The sequence below is a fragment of the Chiloscyllium plagiosum genome, unplaced genomic scaffold (genome assembly GCF_037043375.1).
Source record: "Chiloscyllium plagiosum isolate Xiang-an unplaced genomic scaffold, Cpla_swu_hap1 HiC_scaffold_15, whole genome shotgun sequence".
In the NCBI taxonomy this organism is placed as follows: domain Eukaryota; kingdom Metazoa; phylum Chordata; class Chondrichthyes; order Orectolobiformes; family Hemiscylliidae; genus Chiloscyllium; species Chiloscyllium plagiosum.
In genome coordinates, this window is record NW_028270153.1 from 28,640,349 (window position 1) to 28,665,591 (window position 25,243).

Here is a 25,243-nt window from a genome sequence, read left to right on the forward strand (position 1 = left end):
CACTTTTTTCTTTTAAAACCGCAGATATGTCATTCCTCAAGTTAAGTTTTGTTGTGTGAGTGATGAAGGAAGAATTGTCACCCTTCACCTCAGATACGTTTGTCCCCAAGGTTTTAGTAGACTTGTCAGTCATGTATCTGACTGAATTCAGTGCCCGCTATCAGTGATCTATAGTGCCAATGAGTAGAACAAGCAACAGGGAAGGATTCTCATAGACAGTAAAGCAGGAAGTTATAAAATCAGGAGGTATAAATTACATTTAAATACTAGAACAGAAAACAAAATAAAATCTAAGCCATAACAAGGGGGCAAAATAGAGCCACTACAAAAGCATAACCCAAACCATTTAAGTTATCAAGGGAATGAGACTCCGCTATTACCAAGGTTAGAGAAGTGCTATATCTCTCTCTAGGCACACTGATTACAGCTGAAGTTACATTATTTATCCAGCCATGTCTAATTGTTTCTCTGAATTAAATTAGAATAGAATGACCCATCAACCAGGTTTCTCTAAATAAGCAAAAGAAGTCATTAATTTATTGTGGGAGAAAATCCACTTCCCTGTCCACCCACAGCATGGCCACAAAGCGCATAAGAAAGCATGTCTGCCCAAGCCACAACAGGAACTACCCAGAGTGCCTCAGCCTCAACCAATCAGACTAGCTAAGACACAAGGCAGCAAACAGGAGATGATTCAAGCCATTTCCAGACTGGGGAATAAACTTCCTGAGACAGTCTGACAATAGACTTCCTAGCCCTCAGTAAGCACAACTGTTCCTGATGCCCTAAGGGCAGCCTCACTCCTCACACATAGTGGAACTCCACAAAGGATGCTAAGACTGAAAGACACCAAGGTACCTCGCTTGTGAACTAACCACAACGGAAACCCATTGATGCTAGGATGACGGACATTAGCACTTATCCTCACAGAGGATCAGAATGTCCTAACTCACTCATAGCCTGATTGCTGCTACCAGGAGGCTGATTGTCCTCCCATTGATTGTATTTTACTCTTGATTGTTCTGTAATTCACACCACATTACTGTCCCCCTATAGAAACTGCTTGTGCCCACTGCTCAGAGAAGAGAACCATTGACCTACATGGTCACTTCCGCCCCCATCATGGCCACTCCCACAACCACTTCCGCCCCTCGCAATTCCTCATGCAACACACTTGACATCACTTCCGCCCCTCACATCATCGCTGATGTCACACACTCATTGACGTCTGCCCCCACCACTGCCGTGGTCGCCATCACTTCCGCCCCCACCAACGCCACTCACCTGCATTCTACTTACACGCCCCCCCCACATATCCCACTGTCACAATCCCCATTCCCCCCATCACCGCACTCACTCCAGTTACAGACTCCGCTCCCCCTCCCAGCTCCACACCCACACCAGATCCCAGCTCCCAGCCCTGCCGAGTTTTCACCATCCCTCCAGACCTTCCCCTCACTGAGGACGAATGATCAGTCCTCAGCCAAGGACTCACCTTCATCCCCCTCCGTCCACGCATTAATGAATGTAATACACGCCGTGACGTCGAACAATTCTTCCTCCGACTCCGAGCTTACTTTCACAATCAGGACTCCCGCCCACCTTCCGAGGACCCCTTCGCCCACTTCCAACACACTGCATCCACCTGGACACCCCGCGCTGGCCTATTACCCGCCCTTGACCTCTTCATTTCCAACTGCCAGCGGGACATTAACCACCTCAACCTGTTTACCTCCCTCCCCCACTCCAACCTCTCACCCTCACAACACGCAGCCCTCCAATCCCTCTGCTCCAATCCTGACCTCCCAATCAAGCCAGCAGATAAAGGGGGCGCAATGGTAGTCTGGCGCACTGACCTCTACACCGCTGAAGCCAAAGCCAACTCGAGGACTGCTCTTCCTACCGCCCCCTTGACCATGACCCCAACCCCCATCACCAAACCATCATCTCCCAGACCATACAGAACCTCATCACCTCAGGAGATCTCCCACCCACAGCTTCCAACCTCATAGTCCGGGAACCCCGCACTGCCCGGCTCTACCTCCTTCCCAAGATCCACAAGCCTGACCATCCTGGCCGACCCATTGTCTCAGCATGCTCCTGCCCCACTGAGCTCATTTCTACCTACCTCAACACTGTCCTATCCCCCCTAGTCCAGGAACTCCCCACATACGTTCGAGACACCACCCACACCCTCCACCTCCTCCCAGACTCCCGTTTCCCCGGCCCCCAACGCCTCATCTTCACCATGGATATCCAATCCCTCTACACCTCCATCCACCATGACCAGGGCCTCCAAGCCCTCCGTTTCTTCCTCTCCCGATGTCCCCAACAGTACCCTTCCACCGACACTCTCATTCGTTTGGCTGAACTGGTCCTCACCCTTAACAATTTCTCCTTCGATTCCTCCCACTTCCTCCAGACCAAAGGGGTAGCCATGGGCACACATATGGGCCCCAGCTATGCCTGTCTCTTTGCTGGCTATGTAGAACAGTCAATCTTCCGTAATTACACCGGCACCACTCCCCACCTCTTCCTCTGCTACATTGATGACTGCATTGGTGCCACCTCGTGCTCCCATGAGGAGGTTGAGCAATTCATCAACTTCACCAACACATTCCACCCTGACCTTAAATTTACCTGGACTATCTGTGACACCTCCCTCCCCTTCCTGGACCTCTCCATCTCCATTAATGACGACCGACTTGATACTGACATTTTTTACAAACCCACCGACTCCCACAGCTACCTGGATTACACCTCTCCCCACCCTACCTCCTGCAAAAATGCCATCCCATATTCCCAATTCCTCCGCCTCCGCCGTATCTGCTTCCAGGAGGACCAGTTCCACCACAGAACACACCAGATGGCCTCCTTCTTTAGAGATCACAATTTCCCTTCCCATGTGGTTAAACATCCTTCCAACTCATCTCGTCCACATCCCGCACCTTCACCCTCAGACCCCACCCCTCCAACCGTACCAAGGACAGAACGCTCCTGGTGCTTACCTTCCACCCTACCAACCTTCGCATAAACCAAATCATCCGCCGACATTTCCACCACCTCCAAACAGACCCCACCACCAGGGATATATTTCCCTCCCCACCCCTTTCCGCCTTCCACAAAGACCGTTCTTTCTGTGACTACCTGGTCAGGTCCACGTCCCCCTTCAACCCACCCTCCCATTTGGCACCTTCCCCTGCTACCGCAGGAATTGCAAAACCGGTGCCCACACCTCCTCCCTCACCTTCATCCAATGCCCTAAAGGAGCCTTCCACATCCATCAAAGTTTTACCTGCACATCCACCAATATTATTTATTGTATCCGTTGCTCCCGATGCGGTCTCCTCTACATTGGGGAGACTGGACGCCTCCTAGCAGAGCACTTTAGGGAACATCTCCGGGACACCCGCACCAATCAACCACACCGCCCTGTGGCCCAACATTTCAACTCCCCCTCCCACTCTGCCGAGGACATGGAGGTCCTGGGCCTCCTTCACCGCCGTTCCCTCACCACCAGACGCCTGGAGGAAGAACACCTCATCTTCCGCCTCAGAACACTTCAACCCCAGGGCATCAATGTGGACTTCAACAGTTTCCTCATTTCCCCTTCCCCCACCTCACCCCAGTTCCAAACTTCCAGCTCAGCACTGTCCCCATGACTTGTCCTACCTGCCTATCTTCTTTTCCATCTACCCACTCCACCCTCCCCCCCGACCAATCACCTTCATCCCCTCCCCCATTCACCTATTGTACTCCATGCTACTTTCTCCTCACCCCCACCCTCCTCTAGCTTATCTCTCCACCCTTCAGGCTGTATTCCTGATGAAGGGCTTTTGCCCGAAACGTCGATTTTACTGCTCCTCAGATGTCGCCTGAACTGCTGTGCTCTTCCAGCACCACTAATCCAGAATCTGGTTTCCAGCATCAGCAGTCATTGTTTTTACCTACATGTAGAGACTGTCAGTTCTGTGTCAGCCTAGTCAATTTCTCATTGCTTGTAATAAACAGCTTGTCAATTTCACCCGATCTGTGCTTGTGTGGTCTCTATTCAATTGGGCTCTCCATCTTTTATTATGAAATAAAACTTATTTTGGTAAAGTGCAAAGCTGGTTAACACACCATTTGAAATAATAAAGTATAAATGTTTACTCCTATAAATAATCTAAAACGCATACAGTCACCAGGCAGAGAGAAAAATCTCTGCAAAGATTGATTTTGGAAAAAAGGACTTTAGCCAACAATTGTTAATTATTGAAGTAACAAAGAATAAAATTGGATTATTCAAGATGGCTTCCAGCTGGCAACATGGTACACATAGATGGATGTCACCAAACATAAGCAATTGTTCTGGAATGTTTGCAGATGAATTTCACTCAGGAATTGTTGAGAACTTGTTCAGACTCTTTTCAAGAGAACACCTGGATCAGGATTTTAGTCCTCACACTGAACCCAAGACAAATATGTCTCAGAGGACAGAGGCTGAGCTCGTTCGTTTCATTCTGTGATGCTACTGAATTCTAAAAAAATATCCAAAACAAAGCCATAAAGTCTATGTAGGTTACTTTCAGTAAATCCAACAGCTCCACAGGCTTAACTGTTTAGTCTGAGGTGGGTAGAGGGGATGGGGTTGCCTTGTTGGTTAAGAATGAAATTAAATCTATGGCACTGAATGACATAAGGTCAGATGATGTGGAGTCTGTGTGATGGAGTTGAGGAACCACAAAGGCAAAAAAAACATAATTGGAGTTATGTACAGACCTCCTAACAAGACTCGGGTGCAAAATGTACTGGGAAACAGATAGGGCATGTCAGAAAGGCAAGGTCACGGTGATGATGGTGGATTTCAATATGCAGGTGGACTGGGTGAATAATGTTGCTGGTGGATCCAAAGAAAGGGAATTCATGGAATGCTTATAGGATGGCTTTTTGGAACAGCTTGTGATGGATCCCACAAGGGAACAAGCTATTCTGGACTTAGTGCAATGTAATGAGCCAGACTTTATAAAAACATTTAAAGTAAGGGAACACTTAGGAAGCAGCGATCATAATATGGCAGAGTTCAGTCTGCAGTTTGAAAGAGAAGGCAAAATCTGATGTAATGGCATTCGAGTTAAAAAAAGGTAATTACAGGGACATGAGAGAGGAACTGATGAAAATCGTCTGGAAGCAGAGCCTAGCAGGGAAGACAGTAGAGCAACAATGACAGGAGTTTCTGGGTGTAATTGAGGACACATACAGAGGTTCATCCCAAAGGAAAGAAAGGTTATTTGGGTGAGGGAGATTAGACAGCCATGGCTGACAAAGGAAGTCAGGAAATGTGTCAAAGAAAAAGAGAGAGCCTCTAAAGTGGCCAAGAGCACTAGGAAATCAGAAGATTGGGAACCGTGTAGAGGGAGATTTACTCTGTACTAATCCCATGCTGTCCCTCTCCTTGGACTGTTTGATGGGCAAACAGTGTCAAAGGAGATTTACTCTGTATCTAACCCAGTGTGGTCCCTATCCTGAGACTGTTTGATGGGGGGCAGTGTCGAGGCAACTTTACTCTATCTGACACCATGCTGTCCCTGCTTTTTGAGTGTTTGATGGCGGAGGTATAGAGAAAGCTTTACTCTGTATCTAACCCCATGCTGTCCCTTCTCCAGGAGTGTTTGATGGAAGTAGAGGGAGCTTTACTCTGTATCTAGCAGAGTGTTGTTCCTGTCTTGGGAGCATTTGATGGCAGAATGTAGAGGGAGATTTACTGTGTATCCAATCCCATGCTGTCCCTTACCTGGGAGTGTTTGATGGGAGACAGCATAGAGGGATCTTCGCTTTGTACAAAAACAAGCAGAAGATAACAAAGAGAGAAATAAGGAAGGAGAGGATCAAATATGAAGGTGGGCTGGCCAATAATATTAAAAATGATAGTAAAAGTTTCTTTCAATGCATAAGAAACAAATGAGGGGCAAAAGTAGAAATTGGGCCATTCCATATTGATGCAGGAAGGTTAGTGCCAGGAGATAAGGAAATAGTTGAAGAACTTAATAAAAAAACTTTGTGTCAGTCTTCACAGTGGAAGACATGAGTAATATCCCAACAATTATGGAGAGTCAGGGGCAGGATTGAGTATGGTAACCATTACAAAAGCGAAAGTGCAAGAAAAGCTAAAATGTCCAAAAATTAATAAATCTCCTGGTTCCGGTGGGCTACATCTTAGAGTTCTGAGGGAGGTGGCTGAGGAAATAGCTGAGGCGTTGATTGTGATCTTCCAAAAGTCACTGGAGTCAGGGAAAGTCCCAGATGATTGGAAATTCGCTGTTGTAACCCCCTTGTTCAAAGGATTAAGACAAAAGATGGAAAATTATAGGCCAATTAGCCTAAACTCAGTTGTTGGTAAAATTCTAGAATCCTCCATTAAGGATGAGATTTTAAAATGTTTGGAAGTGCAGGGTCGGATTAGAACAAGTCAGCATGGATTTAGTAAAGGGAGGTCATGCCTGACAAACCTGTTAGAATTCTTTGAAGAAGTAATAAGTAGTTTAGATCAGGGAAATCCAGTGGATGTTATCTACCTAGACTTTCAAAAGGCCTTTGATAAGGTGCCTCATGGGAGGCTTCTAAGGTGAGGTCCCATGGTGTTCAAGGTGAGCTACTTATATGCATTGAGAATTGGCAGTCTGACAGAAGGCAGAGAGTTGTGATAAAAAGTTCTTTTTTGGAATGGCAGCTGGTGACAAGTGGTGTTCTGCAAGGTTCAGTGATGGGGCCGCATCTGTGCACTTTATATATTAATGATCTGGATGAAAGGACTGGAGATATTCTGGTGAAGTTTGCCGAAGATACGAAGTTAGTTGGACAGACAGGTAGTACTGAGGAGGTGGGGAGGCTGCAGAAACATTTAGGCAGTTTAGGAGAGTGGTCCAGGAAATGGCTGATGAAATTCAACATGAGCAAGTGCGAAGTTTTGCACTTTGGTAAAAAAGAGTACAGGCATTGACTACTTTCTGAACGGTGAGAAAATTCATAAAGCCAAAGTACAAACGGATCTTGGAGTGCTAGTCAAGGATTCGCTGAAGGTTAACTTGCAGGTTGAGTCTGTGATTAAGAAAGCAAATGTGATGTTGTCTTTTAACTCAAGAGGGTTGGAATATAAAAGCAGCAATATGCTACTGAGACTTTACGAAGCTCTAATTAGGCCCCATTTAGAATATTGTGTTCAATTTTCGACCCACATCTCAGGAAGGACATACTGTACTGGAGCATGTCCAGCGGAGATTCACTTGGATGATACCTGGAATGGTAGGCCTAACATACGATGAATGGCTGAGGATCCTTGGATTGTATTCATTAAAGTTTAGAAGATTGAGGGGAGATATCTTAGAAACTTACAAGGTAATGCATGACTTAGAAAGGGTAGATGCTGGGAAGTTGTTTCTGTTAGGCAGGGAGACTAGGACCTGTGGGCACAACCTTAGACTTAGAGGGGGTCAATTTAGAATGGAAATAAGGCAACATTTCTTCAGCCAGAGAGTAGTGGGCCTGTAGAATTCATTGCCATGGAGTGTAGTGGATGCCAGGACTTTAAATGTCTTCAAGGCAGAGATTGATAAATTCTTGATCTTGCAGGGAATTAATGGCTACGAGGAGAGTGTGGGTAAGTGAAGTTGAAATGCCCATTAGCCATGATTAAATGGTGGAGTGAACTCGATGGGCTGAATGGCCTTACTTCCATTCCTACATCTTATGTTCTTATAGTTAGCTCAAACCATCTGAATTACAATAATTAAAAAAAGTTGCCCACTCTCCTTTCCATGACCAGTGATGTGCCACAAGGATTGGTGGTGGGTCCATTGCTTTTTGTCATCTATATAAATGATTTGGATGTGAATATAGGCACACTAGAGCAGGATGTATGAAGTTGATAGTAGGGTCTTGTGGAGTGTTGCCAAACAAAGAGACCTCAGGATGCAGGTGCATGGTTTCTTGAAAGTGAAGTTACAGGTAGACTGGATGATGAAGAAGGCATCTGGTGTGCTTGCCTTCATTGGTCAATGTATTGAATAAAGGAGTTGGGATATTGTAGTTGTGATTGTATAGGACATTGATGAGGCCACTTTTAGAATACTGCTTTCCATTCTGGTTTCCCTGCTATAAGAAGGATGTTGCTTATCTTGAAAGGGCGCAGAAAAGTTTTACAAGGATGTTGCTCGGATTGGAGGCTTTGAGCTATTGGGAGAGACTGAATAGGTCTCTTCCTGCACCACTAATCCAGAGTCTGAATAGGCTCAGGCATTTTTTTCCCCAGGAGCATTGGAGGATGAGGGGTGACATTATAGAGGTTTATGAAATCATGAGGAGCGTGGATAGTGTTGTGAGATATTGTGTTAAAAGTTATCTCTATTAACTCACTCACCAGCTCACTATATTCATTACTATCATGTTCCTGTTCATTTATTGGTAACCTTTTACTAACCCGTTGTCTGCTATAACATGGTTTCAATCATTCATTATAAGGCCATGGTTCTGTAGTATATTTTAGTATTGCAAGATAGGCTAAAATTAAAGTAAATCTTCCAAATCCATTACTGCTCCTTCACACCTTTAACCCTCGTCAGACCTATTTACATCAAAAGTTACCTCTGGATAAATATCAAAGATTACTGATCTATTCAGAACAATACCATCATGTCTCCATGACCTAACCGAAACTATGAAAATATTTATAATATTAATCAGCTCTTATCAGGTCTCTCAGACCTGAATAGATTACAGAACACTAATTTTTTTTCCCAATTAGCATGTACTTGTTAAATATCTTTTAACTGGGCTGTTATCCCTTTAAGAAATTGTCAAAACACTGCTAATGCAAAATTGCATGAATGAATGAAACTCACTCTAACAAATAGTAAACAAATCTCCCAACCCAGTTACAGTAATCAGTTTAATATCCTTTATTGTTTTATTAAATACAGATACAATTTCTAACTTATTTAGAGCATATAGGCCTAGTATTTGTTGCGAACATTTACTCACTTAAAAGACAAAAGGACCAATACCTCTTAGTTATGCAAACAGAATGGACACTCTTAATCCTATCAGCAGCCAGCACTTAACAGATGTTTTAACCCATCTCCTGTCTCCCAGGCCAGAAGCCCCTCAAACCTTTGTGTACTACAGATAAAACAATGTAACACCATAGTGATGGAATTTTAATATATGTAAGACCTGTGTATAAATAGGCTATGGTAAGAACTATATTATTGGATTCTATTGCTGCCTCAAACTTGGGCTATTTGTTTTTGCTGAATAAAGAGGCTATTCTTGCCATTTACTGAATTTGGTTGTTATTTGATAATGGTCCGACAGGGTGAATAGCCAAGCTCTTTTTCCCAGGATGGGGAACCCAAAGCCAGAGGGCATAGGTAAACTAAGATTGAAAAGGGATGTGAGGGGCAACTCTTCTTGCAGAGGGTGTGTGCATGGAAGGAGCTGCCAGAAGAGACGTTGGAGGCTGGTGCAATTACAACATTTAAACAACATCTGAATGGATTCATGAATAGGAAGGGTTTCGAGGGATATGAACCAAGTGCTGGAAATTGAAACTCGATCAGTTGAGGATATCTGGTTGGTGCCAATGAGTTGGACCAAATGGTGTGTTTCCATGCTGTGCAACTCTATGACTCTATGACATGTTTAAAAACCGCCTCAGATACCCTAATGCATCACTGTTCACATGAATCCTTGGAAAAAATGAAGCATCTTCATAGCATCAGACTTATAAGATTATTTATTTTGAGGCACAGAGAGATAGTTCAGCAATAATTGTAACATAAATATTGTTAACACTAATTGAACAAGGCTTACATTTTTCATTAACCTTTGGGGCAATAATAATGGATAATTTGCTTAAATTCACAGCTTACTAATGATTTCTGTGCCAATTCCATCAGTGCATACTGAAACAGTGTGACTTGTGGAGAAGCAAAGTACCACAGCCAGTACCATCCAGATTTCTTTGTTGAACTGTGGACGTGTGAGTGCCAGAAGTTGCTGTTTGTAACAGTGCTAACAACAAAACCTGACAGCCTCCCTATTTTTAGAACTGCAAAAGCAGGAAGGTTTTCCATAAGGTTAAGAATGATTTGTGGGATACAGTAATTTTCACATAAAGTTGGTGATGTGTCAGGTGACCTACAGTTTTAAGAGAAAATAACAGATTTTCAAACACTGACAATTCAATCAGTCTGATACAATTTCCTGTTTCCTAATGCTTTGCTGATCTCTGGAGAAATTTGTAAAGTTTAATGTTAATGATGTGTAAACATTTATTGATTGCAATATTTTTGACATTCATGAGCTTCAGACAAATAACACTGTAGCTTGCAAAAAAATGTTGTCATGCTTGAACCATTTCTTTGGATTTAACTGAAACTATACAATGAATATTACATCTTTACAAATGTCCAAGTGGAGAGCAGAAGTTAGCTATTCAGCTCGGTGTTTCCAACTGGGGCGGGCATATGGGATAATGCAGATGCCTAGCCCACCAACCTCATAGCTACTCCAAAACTCCTCCCACCTCCCCCCTCCTTCCCTTGCCCCCACCAAATGAGCCAGCAGTTGCAGAGAGTGGAACATGGTAACTCAAGGGGGCTGATGACCCACTCTGCCCACATAGAGAACATTATGGGCAGGCTTGTTCTGTCAGCAAACTGTATACTTCTGGGATAACAAACCATCCATCCTCCTCCCCCCGTACCCATAAATTTGTGCCCCATGCACCAAACGGACTGTGTAAATTATAAATTAATAATCACGTCTACAGCACTGGTGTATGACATTTTCTATTTTAATTCTTGGAATATCAAACATAATTACATTGTCAGACAGTAAAATATTATTCTTTCGATGTAGGGGAAGTATGAATTGCTCATCTGAAGTCTTAATAGGTGATGGTCTCCTTTATGGAGTTAGAGAATTCTACAGCATCAACATATAAGTGATGGGGTAATAGCAATGCATTTGCAAATTTTGTTTAAATGTGAACTAAGAAGGGAGAATGAAGGAGATTTGTTTTATCATAAAACTATCCCTGCAGTTCACAAGGAAAGCTGACAAAGTAACAGTGAGTTACTCTATGACAGCATGTGTCGCACTGACTGTAGCCACACTGGGATGGATTGGTCAATCTTGAATTCAGCAGAAGTGACTACAATTAAACAAAGTATTTTCACTCATTTACAATCAAACTTCTTGAAAATTGTTGCTGCATTATCTAGCTAGACAAGGGGTAATTATTGCATGAATATTCCATTTTTTTTAAGCCTTGTCATTGGTGAACAGGCTTTGAGTAATCAGGAGTTTTCATAGAATTCTAGCATTTCTGTCTGTGACAAATAAAACTCCAGTCACTGGAGAATTTTCCTTTTGTTTGAACTGAATTTAAAAATTGTCCACAATATTTGGGATATCACTAGGAGTCTACATGGGACAACTCGTTCAACACTGACTGAAGACAACAGCAAAATCTTCAACACTACATTTTGCACTTATGTGCTGACCTCCACCATTATTCAGTATGGGAATTTTCAGAAAGCCCCTGATTCCTATTAGTTGCCTGTTTATTTGTGACTATTTTCAGTTGAACTTGGTAAGGCTATAGAGATATTTTCTAATAAATTGATTATGGAATCATATCACTCCATCTACAGTACAGTGATTGTGTTTATCTTGTGGGGATCTTTCGATGGAAAGATTTATGACAGATGGATTGGTGAGGATGAGGAAAGTTAGCTTACTCCTTTTTACTCACTACCTGAACCATTTTGTTTAACAGCCATGTGCTGCATGATCTAACAGCTCAGTTAGTGTTGCTAACCAGTCATTTGTAATGGATGTTGAAGTCTCTCACCAACTTGTGCTGTCATTTTTCTGATAATTGCATCCAGATGGTGATCAACATGGAGAAGTGCAGATTCATCACATGAGATTTAGTCCAATAGATGATGTTTAGCAGAATATTTCCTTGACCTGATGACCTGAATCTATTGGGCTTTATAATATCCTTGTTGAGGATGCTTAGAGTTCCTCCCTCCTGACTATACATCATTGTTTGCCCATCTCTGATGGTTCTATTCTGCTGGAAAGAGAGGGCATTCTTAGGCATAATGATGGAGATCTCTGGGATGTTGCCTGATCAACTTGATTCTGATGTAGTTATGATTAAAGAGCAAATCCTTAAACTAACTTTTCTAGAAGAAATTTAATTAGGTGAATAATTATAGTATTAAGACCGAATTACTGTTTATTTAGAGAATAGAAATTGTCTTGGAATTTTAAAAGATGTAATGTTGATTATGCTTAATTATGTTCAAAGTAGATCATATTGACAACCATTTCACCTTTTTCCCCTAGATGATCATTCTCGAGTACGACTTCAGTTATTAGATGGCGATCCCCATTCAGATTATATAAATGCCAACTACATTGATGTAAGTTATGTTTGCTCATTTATTGTGTGGAGTAGTAATGGTAGTTAAACCAAAATAAAGCAGACCCTCCAAATTCCTGGAAGTTTTTGTATGGTAGAGGTGGTTAAGTGGGCAGCAGAGGGGCCAGTGGTGTGTGAAGAAGTATTAAGGATTTGGGTCAGTTACCTCAAATTACTGGGGTCTTGCTGTCAAGGTCCTGAATTTCTAAGGAAGTGGGGACAAGTACTTTTTGTGACCTTCCGTTTTCTCTGATGGCTAAATAATACAAGCACACATTTGACAGCATTATTCCAACCGGTAGAATTGAGAATTGCAATGGTTTCCTGATAACAGAAAAGTGGCATTTTTTTAAAAAACACAAATCATTTTTAACAGGAACAGCTTGGCACAACAGATCCCCCGGAAGTCCCCTCAGCAGCATAGATCACTCAACCCTTTGTCATTGTCCCCCATCTTGCCCCATTCCACCAATTCTTCTCCCATTACATTCCATTACCCAACAACACAGTGGCCCACCAAGAATGTTGGGTCTCCAAATTCTTGATGTTCTTTGAACATAATTTATGATAGCCATGGCAGATTGCAAGTTTTCATGCTAGCTGTTATTTACCATAATCTTAACCTTTAATTCCAAACAGACAAATAGATTAGGACTAATCTTGTGAGACAGTGCTGCCTATTGGAAACTTTGCCTACTAGTGCCACATGTCAAAAATTCCACTTGTGATTTTTACCAGTCATTATTTATATGTCTTGTTTCTGAGTAAAGTTCCCTGCTACCAGCACATCCTTGTACAATTCAGTCCTATTGTTTATCATTGGACAGTTCTATCTTACAATAAGTGTGCCACATGAAACCCCCAATAGATACTTTGCAGTGATAGCTCTATTACTGAAAGATGCATGGTTAGTTATTACCACATGTGTGATTTAGGCTTTGACTGCATTTTTCTCCCATTATTTTGATTACGCAACAGTCCACATCCCTTTTTATTTGACCAGTTACTGAATATATAAGCTTTAATTTGTGTTTGAAGTTCAAGTTTGCTGCATTAAATTTTATGAATTTTGCCTCCCAATACAAAACTTCAGTCAATGTGAATGTACATTTAATGTTGTATAATTTCTTTGTGAGCCTCATTCAGTTTTGTATAATTCCCCAAACTCCCCTGATGAGCTTCATTTAGATAATGCTCTGTGCTGGGAATGTGGAATTTATTAATGCCATTATAAGTAAACTGGAGTTTGTTACAAAAATGATTTTGTTTTGTCTTGCTGTTTATTTGATTTCCACTTTGCTTTTCAGGGTTATCACAGACCACGCCACTACATAGCTACTCAAGGTAAGAATAAACATTGCATTGTATGCTAATATATGTTCCAAGCTTCACTTTTATTTGTAAATATTCAAAATATTTTGCTCTTCACAAGATTGGAAAACTTTGATTATCACGTCAAGTTTCTGTTTTTGGTGCAAACAGATAATTAGATGGGTAGAATGCTTGAGAAAAGCACAGTTGTACTTTTTTGGATACAATGGCTATATGGCAGTATTTTCTGAAACATTGATGAACAGAACTGCATTTCAATTTGCTGAAGGTGCTGAATAGGATTTTATAAGCTGCAGTTAAACCTGACACAGCAAGACAGGCTTGTTTTTCCACATAAATGAAAAAGAAACGAAGCCATGATGAATTGTGATAGTGATGACTCCATTTTCATGTTTAACATTGACTACATATTTCAGACATTTTTCAGCAATAAAACTGAACAGTTTTACGTAGACCTAGATGCCCGTCTGTTAAACATGTTAGCTTCCAACTGTATGTTTGAGTTTGTTTGCCTTATGTAAAAGTTAGGTCATGACACAGCATGACTTTTCCATGTGGAAAAGTCATTTTATCAGTTGGAGTACTTTCCTATCATTGTTAGCATTTGTCGCCCATGTTTAAAAATGAATGTAGTTGTTTGTAACTTGCGAGCTTCTACTGTTATTAGTATTAATTGATTTATTTTTAAAGATGATAAATCTTTTCCACAGTCCCTGATTTATTTAAAGTGATATTTAAGAATAATCCAAAAGCTAGCAACCATTGCATATTGGGCAAAATTACGAACCACTATATTCCTGCTGTTAAAGTCTCTTTGGCTCAAATCACAACTACCTCCCTGAATTTTTACATATTACAACCTTCCTTCTGAGAGTGAACTTTAACTGGTTTTACCTGCTATTGACAGGGTAATAACTAGGTTAAAATGGGGTCAATAGTGTTATGATCCCAGGTGATGCTACAAGGACAGTCTATTCAGCATTGGAGCCCATTAGCCCTGGAAGTTTGGCTGGGAGACCCCAGCTGAGCAGCTTGAAGGGTGAAGGGTCAGAAGTGACAGGTAGGAATGGAAGTGGAGGGTCTGAACACCTCTGGAATATCCTGGAGACTTCTGAGAGGCCTGTGTGTGTTCCTGCTCCAGTTAGATACCTTCTGGCACCACCCTGTCTCCTTGTGAGTCCTCTCTAGTTTTGAACTCCCCAAACCTTGGAAAAAGACCTTGGCTATTCATCTTATCTCTGCCCCTCATGATTTTATAATGTCACCGCTCAGCCTCTGACAGTCCAGGGGAAAAGATCGCAACCAATCCAACCTCTCCACGTAGTCATGGAAGCTGGAGAAATAAATAGTGATAGCTTGAAAAGAGTTCACATTACAGAAGAATAGATACTGGAGGTCTTAAAATGCATAAAGGCAGATTAATCCCTGGGACATGATAAGGTGTGTCCAAGAACATTGTGAGAAGGCAGGGAGAAGATTGCAGGGCCCCCTGCAAAGGTATTTGTATTATCGACAGCCATGGGTGAGGTGCCAGAAGTTTGGAAGGTGGCTAATGTTGTGCCATTATTTAAGAAAGGCTGCAAGGAGATTCCAGGGAACTATAGACCAGTGAACCTGACATCAGTAGTGAGTAAGTCATTACAGGAAACAGATTTTATATGCATTTGAAAAGGCAAGGACTGATTAGTAGTAGTCAACACGGTATTGTGCATGGGAGATCATGTCTCACAAGTTTGATGTTTTTGAAGAGAATACTAAGAGGATAGATGAAGGCATGGAGGTAGAGGTACACATGGAGTCTACCAAGGCCTTCAACAAGTTCCCGCATGGTAGACTGATTAGTAAGGTTGATTCACATGGAATCCGGGGAGATAATCAGTTGTAGACAAAATTGTCTTGAAGGTAGAAGACAGAGGGTGGTGGTAGAGGGTCTGAGCAACGAGTTCAATATAATTTCTGTCATACACAGTGCAGCAAGAGAGTTCCTTTGAGCCCCACAAAAGAAAATTGGGTTGTGTTGTCCTGTGGTCACATTTCCTACATTTTTAACTCTAAATGTTTCCTTCTTCACCCTTTCCATTCACTCTGCATGGTATCTTAAGTGGCGTAATGTAAATGAGACAGATGCTTCAGAAGTCAACTGGTCTATTTGTGTATGTATGGGTGAACAGCTGAAGAGATCAAGGGTTGGCCACAGAAAATTCAAATTGATGCCCATTTTTGAAAACCTTCTCAGTTATCTTTTCAACCGTGGACTTAGCCAGTTCTCCTCTTGCTACTATTTCATTGTGAAACAGTTGCAGATGTTTTATTGTAGTTAGAGATGCCAAAAAGAAGCAATTATTTGACATTTCCTTTGCCTGAACTCCATTGGTCAATTTTGATGATTTAGAGTTAACCAAGAATTTCAGGAGTTACTTTTTGTGAATAAGACCATGTGGCCTTTAAACTTTTTTTCAGAAGATTGATATATTTTAAAGTGGGAGTAGCTTCTGGAAAAACACCATCAATCTTTTCCCATACTTAAATAGATTTCTACAATTTAGACTGATGGAATAGTCCTCCTTCACCCCGGCAGAAAATCTGCATTAAAAATGAATGTACCTCACAGATGAATGATTTATAATCTCCAATACCTGTGAGAGTTTCCAAAGTCTGATAATTGAATTTACAGTCTCCTTTAGACCTTCGCTGAGACAGAAGGAATCATCAGCAGGACACAAAATGATCGTTCGTTTCTTCCAATCTTGTGCACTGTTGCACATATCTTACTTTTCTACACTACCCCATTCTCTGGAGCAATCAGATCTATCCAAAATCAATTTTGTGCTTGCAGTATAAATATTCAAGTTGCAGCTAAATTTTGTGATAATTATGAATCAGGCATCTAAACATGCATAAATTTCAACATACTTATGTCTACCTTCAGAATGCTCTATCCCTGTGAGTGTAAATACGCTGTTCAGTGACAATCTTAAAATCCTTTGATGTCGGCTCAGCCAAGAGTCAAAAGAAATCTGGCTCATTAATGTCCTTTAGGGCAGGAATCTGCCCTCCTTATTTGGTCAAGCCTACACATGGCACCAAATCCCCAGCAATGTGGTTTACTCTGTTCTCTGGGCAGTTAGTGATGTGCAAAAAATGCTATGAATGAAATGGAAATCAATTAATTCCGTGTTAGCAAGACTGTTAATTAGTTGAATTACTTGGCAGTTTTCAAAGTCATTTCCTAACTGTTTGAATTCAAGTAAAACCAGTATGGGGTGATACATTGTAACAAAAAAATGACAGCAGGAATTCAACTCTGAGGTGTGGGGGGAGCTCTGAGACACTAGAGATACTCAGTATGAAGCTTTTCACTGAATTAAAGGCAGTACCCATGTTGATGCTAACTAAAAGCTAAATAAACTGCAGGTGCTATAAATCAGAGACAAAAATAACAATTACTAGAAAAGCTCAGCAGGTCTGGTAGCATCTTTGGAGAGAAATCAGAATTAACATTTTGGGTCAACATGTCTGACACCTTCTGAGGAAGGGTCAGTCGACCCAAAACGTTAACTTTGATTATTCCACACAGATGCTGCCAGACCTGCTGAGCTTTTCCAGTAATTGCTATTTTTGACCTATGTTGATGTGGTTGTAAAGTAAAACACGAATGGGATTCCAAGTCTTCTCATCAATGATAAATTTCCTTAGCATGGCCAGTGGTTAAGGTAGAATTAGTGTCTGCACAATGTTCCACAACATTGGCGACTCCTCAGATTATGAAGTCGTGTGTGTCTGAATGCAGCAAAATATGGACAGAGTCTTAGGTTGGGCTGACAAGTATCAAGTAATATTCATACCACAGCAGTGCTAGACAACGAACATATCTAACAAGGGAAAAACCATCATCCTATGATATTACCATCACTGAAGCTGTCAGTATCAGCATCCGGGGGGTTACCATTGACCAGGAGGCCAGTCTTACCATCAAAAGAAGGATTTTTGTCACAGATAACACCAAGCATCCACTTTGTGTTGCAGTTAGCTCTCATCCAAATACCATGTGCTGGTCTCCAAAGTGATGTATCCAGTGTACTACAACAACATGAGAGGAGGGTGGGTTTGATTGGAGGCCTCAATCTGAACTCTTCCACATCAAAACTGAAGTAAAACAAGAATGTGTAATTGTAACCATACTTTCAGCGAATTTCTTTGCTCATTTTTTTTTTAAACTTAAGCTTGTCTTACTCTGTCCTGAAATATAAAAGTCAGGCAAGGACTGAGTGGAAAACCTCATAAAACCATAAGACCAGATGATATAGGAGCAGAAATTTATTTTTATTCATTCGTTTGTGGGATGTGGGTGTCACTGGGCCAGCATTTCTTGTCCATCTCTAGTTGCCCTTGAGTAGGTGATGATAAGCTGTCTGGTTGAAGTACTGCAGTACACCTGCTGTGGGTTGGCCCACAATACCATTGGGATTTTGACCCAGTGACAGTGAAGGAGCGCCTCTATATTTCCAAGTCAAGATGGTGAGTGGTTTGGATGGGCATTTGAAAGTGGTGGTGTTCCCAGATATCTGCTGCCCTTGTCCATCCAAATGGAAGTAGTTGTGTGTTTAGAAGGTGCTGTCTGAGGATCTTTGGTCAGTTTCTGCAGTGCATCTTGTAGATAGTACACACTGCTACTACTGAGTGTTGGTGGTAGAAGGAGTGGGTGCTTGTGGATGTTGTGCCAATCAAGTGGACTGCTCTGTCCTGGATGGTGTCAAGCTTCTTGAGTGTTGTTGGGGCTGCACACATCCAGGCAAGTGGAGAGTATTCCATCACAGTCCTGACTTGTGCCTTGGAGATGGTGGACAGACTTTGAGGAGTCAGGTGGTGAGTTACTCACTGCAGTATTTCTAGTCTCTGACCTGTTCTTGTAGCCACTATGTTTATGCAGTAAGTCCAGTTGAGTTTTTGGTCAATGATCACCTTTAGAATTTTGATAGTGGGGAATTCAGTGATGGTGCACCATTGGATGTCAAGGAGTAGTGGTTAGATTGTCTTTTATTGGTGATGGTCATAACCTGGCAATTGTGTCGTATGAATCGTACTTGTCACTTCTCAGTTCAAGCCTGGATATTGTCCAAATCTTGTTACATTTGAACGTGGACTGCTTCAGTATCTGAGGAGTGCGACTGATGCTGAACATTGTGCAATCCCCGGTGAACGTCTCCACTCTTGACCTTGTGATGGAGGGAAAGTCATTGATGTAGCAATTGAAGATGATTGGGCCTAGGACACAACTCTGAGGAACTCCTGCAGAGATGTCCTGAATCTGAGATGACTGATCTCCAACAACCACGATCATCTTCTTTTGTGTCGGGTATGACTCTAACCAGCAGAGAGTTTGCCCCTGAAGCCCATTGATTCCAGTTTTGCTAGGGCTCCTTGATGCCACACTCAGTCTACTGCAGCCTTAATGTCAAGGGCTGTCACTCTTACATCACTTCATGAATTTAGCTGTCTTGTCCATGTTTGAACCAAGGCTGTAATGAGATCAGGAGCTGAGTGGCTCTGGTAGAATCTGAACTGGGAATGACTGAGCAGGTTATTGCTCAGCAGGTGCTGCTTGATAGCATTGTGGATGACACCTTCCATCATTTTACTGATGATCAAGAGTAGACTGATGAGGCATTAACTGGCCGGGTTGGATTTGTTCTGCTTTTTATGTACAGGCCATACCTGGGCAATTTCCCACGTTGTCGGGTAGATGTCAGTGTTGTAACTGTACTGGAACAGCTTCACTACTTCTGGAGGACATCGTCAGTTCTATTCAGAAATGTTGTCAAGGCCCATAGCATTTGCAATATCCAGTGTCTCCAATAGTTTCTTGATAACAAATGGAATGAATCCAATTGTCTGAAGACTGGTATCTGTGATGCTGGGGACCACTAAGAGGCCGTGATGGATCATTCACTTGGCATTTCTGGCTGAAGATTGCTGGGAGAGCTTTAACTTTATCATTTGCACTGAATTAGGCTATTCAGCCCATTGATTCTGCTCCACCATTCAGTCATGGCTTAACCCCATTTACCTGCCTTCTCCCAGTAAGGCTTGACCCCCTTACTAATCAGGAACCTATCTATCTGTTTTAAATGCAGTCAATGACTTGGCCTCCATAGCCCTCTGCGGCAATGAGTTCCACCTATTTACCATCATCTGGCTGAAGACATTCCTGCTCATCTCAGTTCCAAAGGAGCATTCATTCACTCTGAGGTTGTGCCCTCAGGTCCTAGTCTCTCCTACTAATGGAAACATTATCTCCACATCCACTCTATCCAGGCCTCTCAGTATTCTGTAAGTTTCAATCAAATTCCCCCTCATCCTTCTAAACTCCAAATACAAACCCAGAGTCCCTAACCATTCCTCACATGACAAGCTCTTCATCTCCGGGATAATTCTTGTAACCCTCCTCTTGGCCCCCTCCAAGGCCAGTATATTATTCCTAGAGATAGCGTCCAAAACTGTTCTCAATGTTTCCATGTGGTCTGACCAGAGACTTATACAGCCTCAGCAGTACATCTCTGCTATTGTATTCTACCTCTCTTGAAATCAATGCTAACATTGCACTTGTCTTCCTTACTGCTAACTGAATCTGTGTGTTTATCTTAAGAGAATTCTGAACTTGGACCTCTAAGTCCCTTTGTGCTTCAGATTTCCACAGGCTTTCCCATTTAGAAAATAGTCTATACTTTTGTTGTTCCAACCAAAGTGCATAGCCTCTCATTTTCCCACTTTGCATTCCATCTGTCACTTCTTTGCCCACTCTCCTAGCCTGTCCAAGTCACCCTGCAGGATAACATGAATAGTTATGGTGTCAACACTGATCCCTGTGTAACCGCACTAGTCACTAGCTACCATGCTGAAAAAGACCCCTTTATCCCCACTCTCAGCCTTCTGTCAGCCAGTCTTCTATTCACGCCAGTACCTTGCGGCACCTTTTCAAAGGTCTTCTGGCAATCCAAAGAGATCACATCCACTTCTGTATAACTTGCTCCTTATCTTCTCAAAGAGTTCTGACAAATTTGTGAAAAAGATTGCCCTTGATTATGCCATGCTAAGTCATCCGTATTTTGCCATGTGCTTTCAAATACTCCACAATCTCATCCTTAATGATGAACCTTAAGATCTTAACAATGATCGAGATCAGGCTAACTGGCCTGTAATTTCCTGTCTTCTGCCTCCCTGCCTTCTTAAACAGAGGGGTTATATTCACTACTTTCCAGCCCTCTGGAACCATCTCTTGACTCCAGTGATTACTGAGCGATCACCACCAATGCCTCCTCAGTCTTCTCAGCTATCTCCTTCTGAACTCTGGGGCGTAGTCCACCTGGTCCAGGTGATTTATAACCTCTGGACCTTTCGGTTTCCCAAGCACCTTTTCATTAGTGATGGCCATTACACTCACCTCTACTCCATGACTCTCTTGAAGTTCTCAGTATGCTACTGATGTCGTCCTCTGTGAAAACTGAAACAAAGTACCCATTCAGTTCCTTCACTGTTTCTTAGTTCCCCATTACTACTTCTTCCACCTCATTTTGCAGTGGTCCAATATCCACTCTTGCCTCACTCTTACCTTTTATATCTAAACCAAACTCTTACAATCTTTTATATTACTAAGTAGTTTAGCATCATATTTCATTTTCTCTCCCCTTTTTGCTTTTTTAGTTGCTCCTCCTGATTTCGAAAGGCTTCCCAGTTCTCTGTCTTCTTACTAATCTTCACCATTGTCTGTCTTTTCTTTTGTTTTTATGCTGTCCCAGATGTCTCTGGTCAGCCATGACTGCCTCACCCTCTCCTTGATATGTGTTTCTCTTTCTTGGGAAGAATTTCTGTTGTGCATCCTGAATTGCCCCCTGCCATTGCTACTCCACCATGTTCCCTGTTATGCTCTCCTTCCAATCAGTTTTGGCCAGTTCTTCCCTCATACCTTTGTAGTCTCATTTACACAATTGTAATGCTGTTATATTAGTTTCCACCTTCACCCTCTCAAACTACAGGGTGATTTCTATCATATTATGATCACTACCTCTAGTGGTTCCTTCACCTTAATGAAATCAGCTTCACTGCACAGAACCAAATCCAGAATTGCCTGTTCCTTCATGGCTCTCCAAAAAAAAACCTCATAGACATTCCACAAATTCTTTTAAGGTCCACTGCCAAACTGATTTTCCTAGTCAACCTGCATGTCAGTGTCCCCTGTGATTATTATAATATGCTTTTTCTGTTTCCTTATTTATTTTCTTCCCATATCTTGATGACTATTAGGAGGCCTGTACATAACTCCCTTTTTAGCGTCTTTTTTCCCTTTGCGATTCCTCAACTCTACCCACACAGAATCTGCACCTTCCGATTCTATATCATTTCTTACTATCGATTTAATTTCATTTCATACAAACAAGGCATCTCAGCCTCCTCTGCCTATCTGCCTCGCCTTTCGATAGAATGTGTAAACTTGAACATTCAGTTCCCAGCCTACGACCTCCTTGCGAACATATCCCTGTGATGTCCAAACCATCGGACCCATCAGTTTCAATTCACACTACAAGCTCATTACCTTCTTTCATATAATGCATCCATTTAAGTACACCACCCTCAGTCCTGCATTGACTGCTCCCCCCCCCCCCCCCCCCCACCTCATAATTGTCCTCTGACCTGATTTGCCAGAAGTTAGATTCCTGAGCCTTTCCATACTCTCTGTACTATTACTTGCTCAGGAAATGTAACTTAGTCATGTACAACGATGAAAGTTCCTGCCATCATAATCAATAATCTCCAGTATACTGGCCACTGGGGATCATTTTTTCAGCAATTGTCAAACAATCCCAGAAAGGTTTTGTTTTAAGCTTACGATCCTTTTTAATTCTTCAGTAATGATTCTAAACCTAAAGGACTATATCAACCATCCTGGACAGCTCCACATAAAGAATGACCAGTGGCAGAGTGTACACAATTTTGAAGATCATTTGGAGGCTTATTTCTCACTGCACTTCATTCAGTGTTCCATCACACAGTACAATTTATCCAGGGCCTCTGTGTCTTACAGCAGTTTATCCGGTGCTTTTAATCTGACTACAATTTATACATGGCTCCATCTCTCAATGTAGATTATTCCCCTTATTTTTATTGAATATATTCAGACTTATCCTATGTCTATGGACCTAGTTTTGGATCCACCCACCAACAGAAGCATTCCCTCCACATCTTTTGTCATGGGCCCACTCATAATTTTAAAGACTTTTATCAGACCACATTTATTTTTCTCACTTCTATTTTTCTTCTATTTTCTAAAGAAAAGGACACGGTCGGTTCAACTGTTCCTGATAGCTGTAATTTTTCAGATCTGATATCATTCTTGTCAATAATGTTGCAATTTCTAAAGTATTTCTATGTCCTCGGTCTCCATACATATTTAACGTAACTGCTTAAACCTTCACACTGGAAATACATTAGAGTATTTTCTTACCATTTGTAAGTTTTAATTTACCTGTATCCCTACATTCCTTTACCCTTCTGCCCCGTTTAATTTCTTATTTTCTAACATGTCAAAGATATTTCTCTTTTACCTACTAATGTGCATCGCCGTTAGAACATGTAACATAAAAAAGTACAGCACAGAACAGGCTCTTTGGACCACAATGTTGTGCCAAGGATTAATCCTAATGTAAAATAAAATAACTTAACCTATGCACCTCTCAACTCACTGCTATCCATGTGCATGTCCAGCAGTCACTTAAATGTCCCTAATGACTCTGCTTTCACCACCATGGCTGGCAACGCATTCCATGCATTCACAACTCTCTGCGTAAAGAACTTTTCACTGACATCCCCTTTATACTCTTCTCCTAATATCTTAAAACTATGATCTCTCGTACCAGTCAATCCTGCCCTGTGGAAAAATCTGTGACTATTGACTCTATCCATTCCTCTCATTATCTTGTACACCTCGATCAGATCACCTCTCTTCCTCCCTCTCTCCAGAGAGAAAAGTCCGAGCTTACTCAGCCTCTCATCCTGGTAAACTTTCTTTGCACCCTCTCCAAAGCCTCTGTATCTTTCCTATAATAGGGTGACCAGAACTGGACACAATATTCCAAGTGGGGTCTCACCAGGGACTTGTAGAGTTGTAGCAAAACCTCGCGGCTCTTAAACTCGATCCCCCCGTTAATGAAAGCCAAAACACCATATGCTTTCTTAACAACCCTATCCACTTGGGTGGCAACTTTGAGGGATCTATGTACTTGAACACCAAGATCTCTCTGTTCCTCCACACTGCCAAGAATCCTGTCTTTAATCCTTTATTCAGCATTCGAGTTTGACCTTCCAAAATGCATCACTTTGCATTTGTCCAGGTTGAACCCCATCTGCCATTTCTAATCCCAGCTCTGCATCCTGTCTATGTCGTGCTGCAGCCTGCAATAGCCCTCGATACTATCAACGGCACCTCCAGCCTTTGTGTCATCGGCAAATTTACTAACCCACCCCTCAACCTCCTCATCCAAGTCACTTATAAAAACTACAAAAAGCAGAGGCCCAAGAACAGAGCCCTGCGGGATCCCACTCAACACTGACCTCCAGGCAGAATACTTTCCATCTACAACCACTCTCTGCCTTCTGTCAGCCAACCAATTCTGAATCCAGTTAGCCAAATCTCCCTGTATCCCATACTTCCTGACTTTATGAATGAGCCTACCATGGATCAGCCTACCAGAATGATCTTTGCCTCCTCACTCTCCATTCATTAAATTTAATTTGTCATTTAACTGCTCAGTGCAGCTTTTCTAATGGCTTTGTCCAGTGGACCTTCTTTCATTCTGGTGCTGTTTGTCCAATGCCTTATTTCCTGCTTAATTTCTCCAACATTATCCTTCTACACTACAAGGCCTTTACAATGCTTTAATCTCACCACAATATCCAATGCCTTGACTGCTGCTGTATTTAAAAGTAGTCCCCTACTTTTGAACTTACAGCTAGTCCCTAATGCATTTTATCTTGTGCGTGCCTCTTGTTGCACTGTATGGATAATTTAAGCGTACTAGGTATTTCTTAAGAAGATATACATGGTAACATTGTTGCATTCACAATGCAGTGCTTTCAGTTGCTGCAAAACTGGGCTTGGCCACTCTCTCAGAAGATTCTCGCGTTATCCACAGGCTATTCTGAGATTACAGTTTAAGTGCCAAATTCAAGACATGTTATGCACTTGCTTGTTGCCACAGCCACATGGAATTGGATTGCAGAGACATCAGTTAAGGCTAAATCAAAGATAAAAGAATCATATGCTAATTTAGTGCATCACTGAGTTCCCAATGTAATGCATTTTCTCTTTTCTCCTGTGCTTCGCAGACTCTCAGAGCGCAGTCTGCTTGAAAGAACAATATTGATCAGGAGTTTCTCTGTATCCTC

The 25,243-nt window shown here is 42.0% G+C and overlaps 1 protein-coding gene across 7 annotated transcripts in view; it reads left to right on the top strand.

Annotated features, from left to right (window-relative positions):
• Positions 1-25,243, top strand: part of ptprt (protein tyrosine phosphatase receptor type T) — a 1,424,809-nt gene that overhangs the window by 1,310,686 nt on the left and 88,880 nt on the right. For all 7 annotated transcript variants that reach the window (XM_043710562.2, XM_043710557.2, XM_043710558.2 and 4 more), the window contains 2 exons: positions 12,397-12,473; positions 13,780-13,816. In XM_043710562.2, the coding sequence (XP_043566497.1) occupies positions 12,397-12,473; positions 13,780-13,816 (114 nt within the window). The remainder of the gene's footprint in view (positions 1-12,396; positions 12,474-13,779; positions 13,817-25,243) is intronic.